At 40.9% G+C, this 16,835-nt stretch overlaps 1 protein-coding gene across 1 annotated transcript; it reads right to left on the bottom strand.

Moving 5' to 3' along the window:
- Positions 1-1,884: 1,884 nt before the first annotated feature.
- LOC144627930 (uncharacterized) lies at positions 1,885-16,564 on the bottom strand. Its single transcript, XM_078485954.1, has 8 exons — positions 16,525-16,564; positions 14,862-14,997; positions 14,292-14,453; positions 13,744-13,821; positions 12,920-12,987; positions 11,281-11,415; positions 6,271-10,908; positions 1,885-2,039 (listed from the first exon to the last, which is right to left on the bottom strand). The coding sequence occupies exons 2-7, from the start codon at positions 14,929-14,931 to the stop codon at positions 6,820-6,822; spliced, it is 4,602 nt and encodes a 1,533-aa protein (XP_078342080.1). The 5' UTR covers positions 14,932-14,997; positions 16,525-16,564; the 3' UTR covers positions 1,885-2,039; positions 6,271-6,819.
- Positions 16,565-16,835: the final 271 nt, after the last annotated feature.

Raw genomic sequence — 16,835 nt, 5'->3', positions numbered from 1 at the left:
ACGTTTTATTGTATATGAGCGATGATATCTTGGAGAGTTTCTACATTAATTACAAACTGTTCCAATCATTATATGATACAAATATATACTATTTGTTGAACAAAATTGAAATCCTGTCTTCTAAGGTTTCTTTGCGTATCTTGTTTTAATAAACTACAAGAAGGTGAAAATTTTAACTGTCAGCTCAGAAATGACGCAATTTTTAACTGTTAGTTGAGATTCGAGGTCTGGAAAGTTTATTGATAGCTGAGAAAACGCTGAAAATTTAACTGATATTAAACTGAGATACAAGCACCCCAATCCAGACCCTCTCGATAGCATTTGATTCAACATGAACCTTGTAAGCTTATATCTTAACATTTGCTGAACAATACACGTTTCAGTTCGGCATGCCTTCAGGATTAGCTCTGTGAGATTTAAGCTGATGAAAGAGCTCTTTGCTTCACTATTCAAAATGATTGCTTATAACAAAAGTGGAAGTAATCTCCTAAATTTAGAGCCGAGAAAACCGAAACGTTACTCAAAACAGTCTAGCCATAGTACAGCTTAAGTGCTCGTGAATGTAGATTCATTAACTTCCGCACTATCCAGGTACGTTCACTAAGTTTCTCTCAAAAAAAAAAGAAAAAAAAGAGAAATATGTTCATTATGAACGTCTGCTTAAAAAAAACGTGGGTATTTTATTATTCTAACATATACACTTTTAAATAACAGGAGCAAGGGGGCGTTACTAAAGGCATACTAACGAATGTACCTACCTCAGTAAAACTAAACGAAAGCTTGTTGTTTGGTTCCTTGTGTTTCGATTGTGTTCGTGTTAACCTATAAGAAAAAAGATGTAAAAGATAAGTCCGCCAACTAACTCTGATACCTAAATATATAATAATTATCTTTGTTACTAACAGTTGAAAATCACACATCTTACCTGACAGACGATAACGTGGTGTACAGCTACCTACACTGCGTTCAGATGTAACCGGCTTTTATAGTCGAATTTATTGGGAAGTTTTCTTCAAACTAACGTCTTCAATCCGAAATTGAAGTATTTCAGAGCCAATCACTAGAGGCGAAAAAGCGTCATCACCCCATTAGAACATTAAAAAAACTATAAATGCGTTGATGACGGTCAAGGGAAAATTTATGTAAGCAACCGGCACTAATTGGTTTATAATTTTGTCACATGGCCATGAAACGTGAGTTCGTTTCATAAACGTAACAGAGCCAGCAAAATAACATTTGATGAAAATTTGCTGGTAATGGAACAAAGCTAGGCATCGGTATATGTTTATTACATGGGGTTCCCTAAGTTTTAAAATCTACACTGATTTGCTTCGAATGCAAACTGATTAAAGCTTAATGTTTGTAAAATCAGTGGAAGTAACTGCAGAAATGAAAATTATTCTAAAAGGATTGTTACATATATTAGTGACTGTATGTTTTCAAAACATGTCAATTGATTTTCTTTGCACTAGTCTTCAGGCTTTCGTTGTGAATGTTAAAGTTGCTGTTTAGAATCAAAAAGAGGATCTCGCCTCCCATTAACATACAGGGAGGGGCGCTCATCCAAGATTTTTCTTAGGAGGGGGTGCACCACTAAGGAATGGCGTAACTGGCTGGTCACGTAAAAAAAATTAAAAGCGAATACTAAGCAACAGGTCATCTCAGGGAGGGCCCCCCTGCACCCTCCCCCTAGATCTGCCCCTGATATACCACTCCCTTTACTCTTGGATCGTTCAATCTGTCCCCCACTGCACCCCCACAGCGAAAATAGCATACGCAGCTTAATTATCGGTTGTCCTTATTTGAATTTTCAGAAATAATGTAATTGCCAGTTATCTTTCGTTATTAGACGGAAAATATCAGTAAGAGCTAAATCTTTTGCGTAGATTCATTTATTTCAAAACAGGTTACAAATTCCAAAATGGCTTAATAAATCTTTTAAAATGAGTACATCTATTCATCTATTGCCATAAATGTTTCGTTTTTAAATCAACATTACGTTGTTGCATGTTGACTCACGGAAAACAACCTTTATGTACCTAGTGCCATGTTTATTGAAAGATCACGTGATTACGAGTGACGTAACATATATCATGACATCTCCCCTCTAAGCAAATACATGTATGAGGAGTAATAAACATGCTATTAAAATATCAACATTGTCCACAGTTCATTGTCCAAGACCTTATGTCAAAAGTCATTTTAAAACAAGTGTTCTCAGCTGATAACAACAACTCAGCAAGTCAGCATAGCAACATGCAATATACAAAAACTAATAGTATATAAAGTCATCTTGTCTTGGTGCTCGAATAGTACGGCCATATCTTGTTCTGACTACTTCAGGTGTCTTGATGATGGTTCTGTCACTTCCTCTGCTCTGCGTGTTCCCTCTGTCACCTTTCGGACTTGTGACTTCCGGTGTCTTGATGATGTCTCTCCTGTTTCGTCTGTAGAGAGTTCCATTGCTGTTCACAATTACTGATCGAGGGGTGTGAGCAAGTTTTGTAACCGTAGCAGGTTTCCAGCCATTCTTTGCTTTCATTTGAACAGTGTCACCAGTTGTGACAGGAGGTAGTGACTTTGCTCCTCTGTCAAAGTACAGCTTCTGTGATTTCTGTTGAGCTAAGAGCTGGGACTTAGCATCGGTTGGGATTCTTGCATTCAGCAACTGTGTAGCAGTTGGAAGTTTGGTTTTCAGCCTTCTGTTAAGGAAAATTTGAGCTGGAGAGTAGCTCAGTCCAGTGATTGGAGTATTTCTGTTTTCCAGCAAGGCAATGTATGGGTCGGTACCATCTTCATTAGCTTTCTTTAGTACAGATTTGGCTGTTCCAACGGCTTTTTCTACTTGTCCATTTGCTTGTGGGTGCTTGGGACTTGTAGTTGTGTGTTTAAATTCCCATGAATTTGCAAACTGTTTGAATTTCCGGCTTGAGAACTGGGGACCGTTGTCGGAAATGACCTCATCAGGTATCCCATAGCGTGCAAAGGTGGATTTAAGTTGGGTGATGACTTCAGAACTTACGGTGCTGTCGCGCAGCAAGCCAATTTCTACCCATTTTGAGTAATAGTCGACAGTCAGAAGATAGTCCTTTCCACCAAGGGTGAATAGATCGCAGGCGATCTTTTGCCAGGGCCTATCTGGAACTTCATGCTGTATCAGTGGCTCTTTGGTATTGTTCTTTCTATGCTTTAGGCATGAACTGCAATTTGCAATCACATCTGTAATCTGTGCATTCATGTTCGGCCAGTACAGGATGTCACGGGCTCTTCGCTTGCTCTTCTCAATTCCAAGGTGGCTTTCGTGAATTCTTTTAAGCATTTCGGGTCTCAGTCGTTCAGGAACAATCATCTTGTGACTTTTGAAGAGAATTCCATCAGCTTCATGAATTTCTTCTTTGAAATTCCAGTATGGTTTTGCATCAGCAGGTACTTTATTCTTGTGGTCAGGCCATCCTTGTTTGGTCAGCTGTGCAACTGTCTGAAGAGATTGATCTGCCTTTGTTGCTTCTTGAAACTCTTTCAGTTTCTGCTCTGAAATTGGGAGATTAGCTACCAGGAGATGGATTTGCATTTCAATTTCAGCATCAGGTATCCCTTGATTAGTGTTAGTGGTCTCCAGGTGGGCTCTGGATAATGCATCAGCAATGAACATCAGTTTTCCTGGAACGTACTTCACGTTTAGGTGGTAGTGCTGCAATCGAAGCAATAGGCGTTGTATTCTGGGTGGTGCTTTGGCAATTGGTTTGGCAAATATTGCTTCAAGTGGCTTGTGATCAGATTCTACTTCTATCTCTTTGCCATACAGGTACTGATGAAAACGTTCGCATCCAAATACTATTGCCAGTGTTTCTTTTTCAATCTGTGCATATCCTTTCTGGCAGTCAGTCAGGGATTTTGATGCACATGCCACAGGCTGATTATCTTGAAGTAACACAGCTCCAAGTCCTGATTGGGATGCATCTACTGAAAGCTTCACAGGCTTATTTACATCATAGTAGCTCAGTACTGGTTTTGAGGTTAGGACCTTCTTAATTTCATTAAGAGCTTTTTCTTGCTGCTCCTCCCAGTGCCATTGTACTTCTTGCTTGAGTAAGACTCTTAGCGGCTCAGTTAAGGCACTCATGTTTGGGATGAACTTGCTTAGGTAAGTTACCATGCCTAGCAGGCGCTCCACATCCTTCTTGTTTTGCGGGGATGGCAAGTTAAGGATAGCCTCAATCTTTGATTCATCAGGTTTGATTCCATCTTTAGTAATCTTGTCACCAATGTACACAACTTCGGGAATCTTGATTTCACACTTTTGTTTCTTCAGCTTAACACCTTTCTCGCGGGCTCTCTCAAGCACATTTCTGAGTGCTTTGTCGTGGCACTCTTCATCTTTGCCCCATACAAGAACATCATCATAGATAACTTCTGCTCCTTCAATTCCTTCAAAGGCAAACTGCATTTTTTTCTGAAATACTTCATTCGAGGAATTCAGGCCAAATGGTAAGCGATTAAACTTGAAACGTCCAAATGGTGTGTTAAAGGTTGTGAGAAGGGAACTAGGGTGGTCTAGCTTAACATGCCAGAAGCCATCTTTGGCATATAATTTGCTGAATACTTTTGCACCAGTTAACTTGCTAGTTATCTCAGTGGCTGTTGGGAGTTGGAAATGTTCTCTCTTCACTGCTTGGTTCAAATCTTTTGGATCAAGACATATTCTCAGATTTCCATCTGGCTTTTCCACTATCACAATGGAGTTAACCCATTCTGTTGGCTGATCAACTTTCTCTATGGCACCCAACTGTTCCATTCGTTCTAATTCGTGCTTTAGCTTGGGTAGAAGGGTGAATGGAACCTTTCTAGGGGGGTGAATGACAGGCTTAACTTCTGGATTAATTTCAATATGGTGTTCCCCTTCAAGCTCTCCAAGGCCTTCAAATAGGTCATTAAATTCATCAAGGATAGAACTCTCAGTATTGACATCAGCTGTGTCAACAGTTCTGACAAACTTAATTAAGCTCAGTTCCTGACATGCTCTTAATCCGAGTAGGGGGGGTTGACCTTCAGCTTCAACAACAAAGAAATCAGAATCAATCTGTTTGTCTTTGTACTTACAAATCATTCTGGCCACTCCTAGCACAGGTATTACAGATCCACTGAAGCCAGTGAGTTTTGCTTTAGTTGTCTTCAGCTGCGGTGTTCCTTTGAGCGAGTTGAATACATCCGATGGAATTACATTTGCTTGTGCTCCAGTATCCAATTTAAACTCTACCATGTTGTTGTTCACTTGAAGAGATGCTTTCCATTCTTGCCCATGGTCATCTTTCTGGACTTGACCGATGAATAATTCTTCTAACTCCACGTCTTCGACAATAGGTTGAGCGGCTTGATCGCTTTCCACTAAATAAACATTCTTCGTGAGACACTGAGATGCGAAGTGGTTTCGATTCTTGCATTTGAGACAGTTTTTTCCATAAGCTGGACATTTTCTCGGTGCATGAAGTGTTCCACATCGCTTGCATGCCTTTTGGATTCCATTTTTTGTCTTTGACTGGTCATTTTTATCCTTTCTGTCCTTTGGCGGGAATTTATCACTCGGTGTAGCTTTCTTATCTACATAATCTACACTCTTCGATTCTTCGGTTATCGATTTCGTTTGGCGTTTGGAAAACTCCGACGCTCTGCACATATCAATGGCTTTCTGAAGACTTAAATCGTTTTCTTGCAATAACTTTTCTCTCATAGTGTCGCAAAGTATTCCACAAACGATTCTATCTCGAATTAAGCTTTCACACAGTACGCCAAATTCGCACGTGCTTGCTTTGGTGCGCAGCTCGGTTACATACTGGTCGATGCCTTCGGTCGGTTCCTGAACACAGGTGAAGAATTTGTGCCGTTCAAATGTGATATTCCGCCTCGGATTACAATAGTCCTCAAATTTCTGGAATAGGACGTCGAGCTTTTGCTCCGCGGTCGATAATGAAAATGTGTTGTAAATCTCAAGTGCTTCTTCTCCCACGAGATGAAGAAATATGGCGACTCGTTGCTTCTCGGGTTTCTTTATTGATCCTGAAGCTTCCATGTACAGTTGAAATCGCTGTTTCCACTTACGCCAGTTTTCTGCAACATTTCCCTCTAGACTTAGCGTTGAGGGCGGCTTGAATACACTCATTTTGAGCTAGGTTTTTGTAGTTCAAACTGTGTTTGAATCTACCACTTCTGACACCATGCCATGTTTATTGAAAGACCACGTAATTACGAGTGACGTAACATATATCATGACACCTAGCACGTTATGATTTAAGGCTTTGCTTTGTAAAACCAGAAACTCATAAGGGTTGAAACGTGTAACGCGCGTTCACAGCATTTGAATATTCAGTTTTGCCAAGTCCCATGTTTGGTAACACGAAGAGTTTGTACTAATGCTTTACACACGACACCATTTTCAGTTTTGCGGTGAGCTACTTGAATTCCGCCAAAAACGCCGTAAATTACTTACAGAAACTTAAGACATTCATTAAGCGTATCCAAGTGATGTTCTCCAGACTACTAACGACGATAAAACAAGGGAACTTAACCAAATTCGACTTTATTTAACCAAGCTTGTTCAAAAACAAGATTACCCCATCGAGCGCGAGCTGTGAATTTAATCCAAATATTGCAATTTTGATTGGTTAATTTTTTTTTCTCCCGATTTTCCAAGTATGGTACTTAATGGAAACGAATGTGCAAACGCTTTGCACAATGCGAATCATAGGGAGTAACAAGTTTCAACCGTTATGGGTTTCTGGCAAAACATTATTCACTCAAAAAAGCTTATGTTCTTTGACAGTTTTACTGACAATGCACCAGAGCTTCACAATCCAGTGTAATATCATCACCAATAAGCACAAAGGGTGCCCAGTATTTTGTTTCGCTAAAAGTCACTGATTCTCTCATACACTTCACGGCTTGGTTAAGGGCCTCACTGGCACTTCGTCCTTGCATCAAGTGTTGGTAAAAATACTTCATAAACTCCAGGGTGGCCTCGTCATCAATTGCCCACAATGACACCAGAACAGAACGCGCCCCTGCACCCAAAAAGGCCCGTGCAATGCCAACCACACCTTCAGCCTTAATTTCTCCACGACCACTGTGACAGCAACTTAGTACAACCAGTTTTGCCCGCATGTCGACACTCAGCACATCATTCATGGTCAAAAGATAGTCCTTCTCCTCTGGAATCTCAGATTCTCGTGTGGGGTTCGGAGTCAAGGCAATTTCGCCCGTTTCAAAGCAACCATGTGCTGCAATGTGCACTAAAGCAACCGAGGAAAGTCGTTCGAGAACTTCATCTTTTGTTGCCCCTTTTCCAGTGAGAGGGGCAGTCTTCAGAATTTTCCCAATCAACTTAACTTCTTCTTTAGCGCAGGGGAGTTGTGTTAGACATCTTTCCCCCGCTTTGTTTCTGACATCTTGAACCCAGGGATCTCCCACTAAAAGAGCCCCACTTGTGTTGTGAAAACCCTCTGGACAATCTGAAAGCATCTTTAAAGTTGTCAGAGATGGAAGAACTCTGATTCTGAATGATTCACACAGGTACCTGGCCTGAGCGTCCAAGAATGCACCATAAGGAGCTAAACACAAGGGTCCATCGGGGACAATAACAAGCTCATCACCCTGAAGTAATTCTGCCATAGGACCAAAGACAATGTCATATAATACTCTTAGTGGGTTACCATCAAGATCCAATGGTTGCGATTCCACCGGGTCAGACCACACAATTGCTGCTTGGTTACTTCTCAGTTCATCTAATGAGCGATCCTCGAAATCATTGTTATCAGCATCAACGTCAATTAATGCATTTCTTATCAAGGATTGAAAGAAATCGTTGATGTCATCCAGATTTTCATCAAGATCATCGATCTTCTTATTCCTGAAATGAACAGTTTCTCCTTCAAAACAAATCCATTGGGAAATCACGCCTTCGGCAAGAGCAAGAATGATTGTGGTAGACGAAATACAGGATAGCATACAAGGAATGGTTTCTTCGCCTACACTTGACGTAGACTGGGACACCTCAAAGCCATACTTTGATTGCATAAGATCGCTTAGGCCTTGGGCGCGCCCTTTCTCAAGAGCCAGCAAAGCCTCCTCAATGTTGCCTTGTCTTAGCAAAACTCTCCACAACGCGACGTACACACTTTGATACTCGTTACGTAAATTTATTTTCCACTGATCTTTAGACTGAAGAAGACACCTGACTTCATTAAATGTTTTTATGCTGGACTGATAACAACCCACCGCCTCGTCTAGCGAAGAGAGAATTTCCAAGTTTTGACCAAGACCATAATAAGCATGCCCTTCCCCAACCCTGTCTCCTAATTCCTTTGCAGTTTTTAAGTGCAGATTGTGGAAATCTATGGCCTTCTTACAATCGCCGAGAGCTTTGTAGGCGTTTCCGAGAGCACCATACGTAGTTCCTTCTTCAGCTCTCTCTCCCACTTCTTTGGCAATTTCGAGGCTAAGCTCATGATACTTTATGGCTTTTTCAAAATCACTGAGATTTTCATAAACGTTGCCAAGATTGCCATAGGCTTTTCCCTCTCCAGCCCTGTCTCCGTATTTCCTGGCAATTTTAAGATGCACTTTATGATAGTCTAAAGCTTTTGTAAAAACACCGAGAATGTTATAAATAATTCCAAGATGGGAATTGGCAGCTCCTTCTGAATCGCTGTCTCCTACTTCTTTAGCAATTTTTAGCTGGATTTTATGGTGTTGTAACGCTCTGTTGTAATCTGCGAGACTTCTGTAAGCGCTGCCGAGTTGACCATAAGCACGCCCTTCTTCTGGTCTGCTTCCTTGTTCTTTGGAAATTTTGAGATTAAGCTCGTAGTACTCTATGGCTTTTTTGAAATTTCCGAGGCTGAAATATGCATTGCCAAGGTTGCCATAAACGTTTCCTATCCCATTCGCTTCTCCCATTTCTTTCAAAATGTTTAGATTACGTTGATGGTAGTCTATGGCTGTTTTGAAATTACCGAGAATGAAATGAGTATTGCCAAGGCTTCCATAAGCACCTCCTATTCCAACTTTGTCTCCCACCTCCTTGGCAATTTTGAGCTCGAGTTCATGAAATTCTATTGCTTTCTTGAAATCACCAAGGTTTGCATAATCGCCACCGAGAGCGCCATAAGCACGTCCTTCGCCAGCCCTATCTCTAACTTTCTTTACAATTCTAAGATGACGTTCATGGTATCCCTTGGCTTTTTTAACATCACCAAGACTGCTGTAGACGTTTCCGAGATTGAAATATGCACGTGCTTCTCCAACCCTGTCTCCCATATCTTTGGCAATTGTTATGCAAGATTGATGGTGAACGATAGCCTCTTTAAAGCGTCCAAGACTATGGCAGGCGATGCCAAGATTTCCATGCGCACTTCCTTCTGCAACCCGGTTTTGAAGTTCTATGGCAATTTTAAGATCAAGTTCATAATAGTTTATTGCCTCTTTAAAATCTCCTAAACTCCAATAAGCGTTGCCCAGATTGCCATAGGCCCGTCCTTCTTCACTCTTGTCTTCCAGTTCTTTGGCAATTGTAAGGTTGAGTTCGTAAAAGACTATTGCCTCTTTTACACCACCCAGACGATATTGAGCATTGCCAAGGCTAGCATAGGCGTTTCCTTCCGAGGCCTTATCCCCATTTTCTTTAGAAAGTGCAAGAAGGAGTTTGGAGCAGTGAAGTGCCTTTCTGAAATTTCCAAGACCGTAAAAGGCGTTGCTAAGATTACAATTAGCACGCATCTCTCCTGCCTTGTCTCCTAGTTCTTTGGCAATTTTTAGATCGAGCTCATAGTTTTCTACCGCTTTGTTCAATTCACCGAGACCGAAGTAACCATTTCCAAGACAGCCATAGGAGATTCCTTCTCCAGCCATGTTTTCTTCTTCTTTAGAAATTTTCAGAGAGAGCTTATGGTAGTGAATGGCTTTTTTAAAATCACCGAGGTTGTCATAAGCGTTGCCTATAGCGTTATAAACACGCCCTTCTTCATCCCTGTCACCGGATTGTTTTGCAATCTTAAGACGGAGTTCTTGGTAATAAATAACTTCTTCAAAATTACCAAGATGGTTATGAGCGATGCCAAGACTACAATATGCAAGTGCTTCTTCAGTTGTAGCTCCTTCCATTTTGGCCAGTTCAGCAGCACGTTCATGAAAGTCTATAGCTTTCCTTAAGTTACTTAGACTTGTATAAACGCTTCCAAGATTGTTATAGGCACGTGCTTCCTCAGCTTTGTCTCTATTATCTTTGGAAATTTTTAGATGGAGTTCATGATAATGCATGGCCTCTTTGAAATCACCGACACTGGAATAAGCATCGCCAAGATTAGCACATGCGGTTCCTTCTCCAACCTTGTTATCTACTTCTCTTTCAATTTGGAGATGAAGCTTATGGTAGTCTATGGCTGTTTTGTAATCACCAAGATTGTCGTAAGCGTTGCCAAGGTTATTATATGCATGTCCCTCTTCAGGTCTGTCTCCTATTTCTTTGGCAATTTTAAGGTGGAGTTCGTGATATTCTATTGCTTCTTTGAAGTTTTCAAGACTGGAATAAGCTTCGCCAAGATTCGCATATGCAGCTTCTTCTCCAGCTTTATCTCCCACCTTCTTGGCAATTTGAAGATGAAGTTTGTGGTAGTCTATGGCTTGTTTAAAATCACATAGACTGCCACAAATCTTACCGAGATTAGCGTAGGCACGCCCTTCTTCGATCTTGTCACCCATTTGTTGAGCAATGTTGAGACATCGCGTTTGATAGTCTTTGGCCATATTTAACCCTCGCTTGAGACTTTCAAATTCGTCATCAAGGCCTGCGAATGAATCCAGGATGTTTTTTTCTTTTCTGCATTCACGTTGTGATGTGGGGAGTTCAAATTGAACGTCCTGTTGAACAGTATTGTTTGTTAAGTAAAATTAAATACGTTTGTCTTTACGTATACTATGGATTGCATTTAACAGTTAACACAGGTTTTTTTCTTTTTGCAATATTTTAAAAGAATAATTATATTACATTGCGCGAAATGTTTTGTGCGTTGTCTTTTCCTTTTATTTCTTACTTTCCTTTCCGTTTCAATCATGCAGCCTTAAACTGAAAATCTCTGGAAAGTAAAGAGTCCTCAAAAACAAAATAAATATAACGAATAAATAAATCACTTAGTTTTAGTGTCGAAATATTTTGCCCCAGATTCTTGAAATGATTGAAATGATTTTTAAAATGATGGGGACGAATATGTGGCTAAGTATTTCTGTTCTTACCTTGTTTTTCACAGCTTGAATGTCAGACTCGCCTTTCGAATCGATTTCCTCTTGATTTTCTCCTTGCAAGTTACTTTCATGTTTACCAGCCGACTTAGTCCGAATCTCCAACAACGTCTTGTTATTCTTGTCAATCTTGTCCCAGTCAAGAAATTACTCTTACTCAAATGAACAGTCCAACTTATGATGTGTAAGAATTAGACTTTATGGCAATGCAGTCAACTCTCTCTAAGACGGACACCTTCGGGACCGGCCGCAGCTGTCCGTCTTAGAGAGGTGTCCGCTCTGTAGAGAGTCGAGGTAACATGACACCAGTAATTCTGAGATAATAAAGCTAAACCTTTGCTCAATGCAACAAACCTTTGGTAACTGCAACAAGACTAAAATAATAAAAGGACCGTATTTGCTTGTTAATGCAAAAATTGAGAGCTTCTACAAACTGTTATACTGTAAGTAGAGAACGACCTCTTTAGTGTCCATATAAGTAAGCAAAAAAGTAACCGTTGAAGCGTCATTGTTTGTGGTTAGTAAGCTTGGTATACACGTATCCTTAGGGCACTGACTAACTTTGCGAACTTTGGAAGTATTTTCACTAATAAAACATGATTAAAAACACTTCACTATATGTCCGTTGTCCGTCTTAGATAGGTGTCCGTCTTATAGGGAGTTTGGTTACAGTAAAATGACTGCAAAACGGCAGGTGTCCGTCTTATGGAGGTGTCCGTCTAATAGAGGTGTCCGTTAAGAGAGAGTTGACTGTATTATTTTTTCTGAACGGCAGAGTTTGTTCTCACGTTGAGAATACCAAATACATGGAGTGCGCATCAAATAAAATATGGATTTTTATGTTGCGTACTTTAAGAAGTACAAATTTTGAGATAACAGTCGAGCAAACAAATGCCAGTTGATGGCGACTTCACTTCTCCGAGAAGTGACTGAGCCCGCAGTTTTCGCCCCAGGAGTTGCTAAGCAACATGACGTATTTGTACGCGCGATTGCTTTCGTAGTACTCGTGAACGCTCGCGCTACGTTTTGATTGGATGAAATAATTCGGAAATACTTAGAGTGCTTCAACGAAGAATTGCCAAAACTGGCACTTATTCCCCCGACTGATAATACGCCATGCAGGAAAAAGAAAGCCTAACATAGCATTTATATATCTAACTTGTTTCAACAAAAGGTGCCCAGCCGGCTGAGAGAGAGGCTTGAAATTCACCAACAGCCACCCTCCCTCCCCCTGAAGTCCCCTGGCTAGACCAGGACCAGGGGGGCCGAGCAGAGTGCCTGGTCCAGCCCGGTGACAGCCAAGCTGCCACAGGGCTGCAGCTGCCTGACAGTCACAAGAAAATACTCATTAAAATACCATGACCTTGCTGTGTCTGGCTAGGTCTGGTTAAAATGACACAAAAACACTCCACTATGCCCACCCCCCTAGAAAGCCAGCAATTTAACCCCTGACCCTGGGCTCCCTAGGGCTGCTAGCCCTACCACTCTGCTACCCGGCACAACCTTCCAAGACGTTGCCCCCCCCTCAATTTTTTCTTACCGGACTGGCTTGAAGGCCGACTGACGTCGGCCTTCAAGCACGGTTCGCGGAGTCCACCTTTTGTCAAATCTGTGTAGATATATAAAAGGATACAGCTAAACCTTTGTCGCACCATGCAATGGCTTCTTTGTAAAGGTGTAACTCCATACAGCCGCTTGCTCCTAATGAGACAGTAGAAAATTAAAGAAGAAGGATTTAAACTTAGTGTTTATGACAGATCATGACAGTGTACTTTGTGTTAGTGATCTAAAGAGAGATAGCAACCAGGAGATGTCGGCACGCAGGCGAAAGAAAAATAAGAGAAATTAGAAACTTGTGCGCCAGTTTACGTTGCACGATGAAAACTCTAGGGAAACGTTGGGATAATTCCAAAGTTCGTGTTAGCCAGAGCCGCAATGAAGCCTACAAGATGCAACGATATTTACCCGTATTTATTCATTTATTTATTTACCTCGTGCTTAGCGACTACATAGCCAATCAGCTTATCAGATTATCGGTTACATGATCACAATTTTAAAATATAAAGAAATAGTATAGACCTCTTTCATAAATGGCGAGCATAATAATTATTCTTTTGTGCACATGCAAATAAGCCTTCCTAGCCTCGTTTTTGACTAAAAATTCTTTTATTTTTACACATGTTGACGAGGCTAGGAGGCTTATTTAGATGCACATAAAAGAATAACAATTAGACCCGCCATTATGAAAGATGTCTATAACCAAGTGTGACGACGACAAACGGCTTCAAAAATGCATAGGTCAGCTGCATATGCAATAAGCAGAAAAGATTCTTTAGCCATGATATCTGCCGTGTTCCCAGTTTTTTCTACTTAAGAGTGTAGATTGGCAGGCAGCGAAGAAGAGTATTGTCAGTCTTGTCCAGTTCAATATTCTAATATGAGAAATTTGAGTGATACCTGTCTCTATGGCCTGAATGAAAGCTGGTTGTAACTGAATGGCAGCCTGTATATCACACGTTGAATTATGATAGTTACCTGAAACATAGGATAGTTAACGTTACGACCAGTTTAGGACAATCAATCCAATCAATCAATCAATCAATCAATCAATCAATCAGTGAGTCATTCAGTCAGTCAGTCAATAGGTCAGTCAGTCAGTCAGCCAATCAATTAGTCAGTCATTCAGTCAGTCAGTCAATAATTCAGTCAGTCAGTCAGTCAGACAGACAGTCAGTCAGTCAGTCAGTCAGTCAGTCAGTCAGTCAGTCAGTCAGTCAGTCAGTCAGTCAGTCGTCAGTCGTCAGTCAAGCAGTCAGTTAATCAGTCAGTCAGTCAGTCGGTCGGTCGGTCGGTCGGTCGGTCGGTCGGTCGGTCGGTCGGTCGGTCGGTCGGTCGGTCGGTCGGTCGGTCGGTCGGTCGGTCGGTCGGTCGGTCGTCGGTCGGTCAGTCGGTCGATCGGTCGGTCAATCAATCAGCTAATAAAACATTTAATGACAAGTTCTCACCCGAATAGAAGTGAGCTGTTGCCCTTTTATTGTACAGTTTGGCATTCAGTTCGTCATCCTTGCAGTTCATTTTGATTCCTTCAGTGTAACACCTCACAGCGTTGCTGAATTCCTTCTTTTCCTTTTTCTCGTTACCTTTAACGTAGTAGGCTTCTGCTATAACTGAAAAAACAATTGCAAGAATAATGATTTTCTCATTCACTTTAATAGACTCCCAACTAAGGTAGTTCTTTATGTTCAAAATTACCAAATCTGTAAGGGGTAAGCTGTGGGGCGGGGGGGGGGGGGGGGGGGAATCTGGATGGGTGTTACCTGACCACGGCGGCCAACAGATGAGCGGCGTTGGATTTCTTGTAGACCTTGTAACTTGTAGACTGACAAAGTTATTCGATTGCGACAAAATAGGCAAATGAAACCAAAAATAGATTCTAAAACGTAAAAAACGAGTTGTGTGAATCGAAGAAAATGAAGAGTTTGCGAACAATCCAAAGGGAGGCGGCGATGGAGGGGGAGGGAGGGGAGAGGGAGAGAGGGAGGGAGGGGAGGGTCATTTTTTGTTAGTTTTCTTACTTCTTGAAGTTTCGTTATCATATTCCAGTGTCTCGATCACAGGAAGTGATTCATCAGTTTCGCCAGTCATTTCGATTGAACTACTCGCCGTTGTAGTGAATGTTAGGACTCGCTTTGTTTTAGTCTGCTAAAGCACCTGCAATCGAAATAAAAGTATCTTAGCCTCCATGGATATTGTTTGAAATATATTCGTTTTTATACCTTTCCTATCTCTACGGATTTTGCCTTTCATGCTAAAGAAGCCGAATGAGCGATACGCCAGTCCCCAACAGCCCCCACCCTTAGGGAAACTGGGAAAGCCCTAGCCTCTTGAGTCGGGTAGCATCTCTAAAAAAAAAAAAGAAAAAAAAAAAAAGGCCGGGAAGGGGGGGGCACGAGAAAAAAGAAAAAAGAAAAAATATGGAGGCCCTACCAAACGCCAGGGGACAAGTGAAGTGAACAAACAACCACAATATCTCACATGAAAGACTCGCTACCCTTCAAGAGAACAATTAATAGAACAAACAAGAGGAAAATGCCCCTAGCTTCCCAAAAAAACAACAACAGCAACTGCTACACTAGAGGATCTGTAGAATAGCAAGCTTATGGAGAGCTGCTACAGTATTGAAGCTTTTAGCCAGTCTGTTAACAAACCCACAATTTTCTCTAAAGTTCGCCGAGGGCGCGCAAGCAAAATATTAACCGCGGGGGATTTGGACGAGCGCCTACGCAACGGGGTGGGCCATGGGGGAACTGGTATTTCTTTTCGCCGGCTTCGCTCTCGCTCGCTTGCTCGGTTAAAGAGTTAAACCAAGATACAAATTTTATGGATTGAGACTATTGTTGAGTCTTTCAGCCCACAAAAATTGGAATGGACTTCGCTTTTGCCTCATTTTAAACTCACTGGGAATTATATCGGACGAAACTGAAACTTGTTTTTGCTGGGTTATTTCCCTGTATCATTTTATCGTTTGAAGCCGGATAAATTCTTCAAATCATTTCAAATCAAGTCACCCGTTTCTAGAGCAAAAGGCAACATCTAAAGCTGTTTTCCGGACCACAACAGTCACTTATACAGATACTTATTAATTATTATTGTTGGAAGCCAACAAGGCCGTCTTTGGGCTCATTTCTCTGTATCCTATAAATCTTATCTTTTGAGGATTCATTCGGATCGATAGTATCAAGGTAGTATACAAAACAAGAGAAATAAACTATAATCCCATGAAAATCAGGCAAAAAAATTCCCGATTTTTAACCAAAAAGGCAAAATGACGAATAGATGAATAACTCAACAACAAAATACTTCACTTTCAATTTATTTGGCTCGGCTCTCGAGCTATTTTAAAACGCTAACCAAATTTCTCTAAAAACCCTGATTACTTTATTTTATATTCTACGCGAGAAAGGAGATCTAAAATGCATAAATAACACTACTTCCTTTTTTATGATCCTTTATATAACAGTTTTATATTAACGAAAAATGCTGCCACGGAACACTTTATCGACTTCCGTCCCGGAATGAAATGAAAAGCTTTTTGATATCTTACGTTTAACGGATAGTACCAACAGGAAAATTTTGAAATATCAGCAGTAGCCGGGAGTTAATGGGCTCCTGTAGTAGCGAAAATGAAGTTACATGTTTTTCAAATTTACACACACACACAAAAAAATTACAACTTACCGAACTAGCGTATAAAGTCCTGTACTGTGTACCGGTTAAGTTTGAAAAACAGAATGCGCGTAGGTATAATAATTTATATTCGACCGTCTTGAAACTGAAATCAAAAATAGAACGTCACAGATGCCAACCAGTGGAGTGCAGAGAGCGTCATAAAACAATAAAATTTACATTAAATAAATTTATAAATTTAAATTAATAAATTTGTCTTTTGACATCTTTTGTATTGGGGCTGTCATTTGTGATTTGAGGCGTAACCTCCTACGCCCACGCAGCGTGTAGATCGATATAACGCTATTTGGGCTCGTCACGTA

The sequence above is a fragment of the Oculina patagonica genome, chromosome 10 (assembly GCF_052425735.1).
Source record: "Oculina patagonica isolate OP01 chromosome 10, crgOcupat, whole genome shotgun sequence".
In the NCBI taxonomy this organism is placed as follows: Eukaryota; Metazoa; Cnidaria; class Anthozoa; order Scleractinia; family Oculinidae; genus Oculina; species Oculina patagonica.
Note: the sequence above shows the minus strand (reverse complement) of the source record. Positions and strands in the feature narration are given on the sequence as shown.

What these genes read in the sequence shown, in the direction of transcription:
- LOC144627930 (XM_078485954.1), bottom strand. Translation starts at nt 14,931, where the DNA reads ATGACTGGCGAAACTGATGAATCACTTCCTGTGATCGAGACACTGGAA. An exon ending in TGATAACGAAACTTCAAGAA is followed by an intron (nt 14,454 to 14,861) that starts GTAAGAAAACTA and finishes TTGTTTTTTCAG; the next exon opens with TTATAGCAGAAGCCTACTAC. An exon ending in CATTCAGGCCATAGAGACAG is followed by an intron (nt 12,988 to 13,743) that starts GTATCACTCAAA and finishes CTGTCTCATTAG; the next exon opens with GAGCAAGCGGCTGTATGGAG.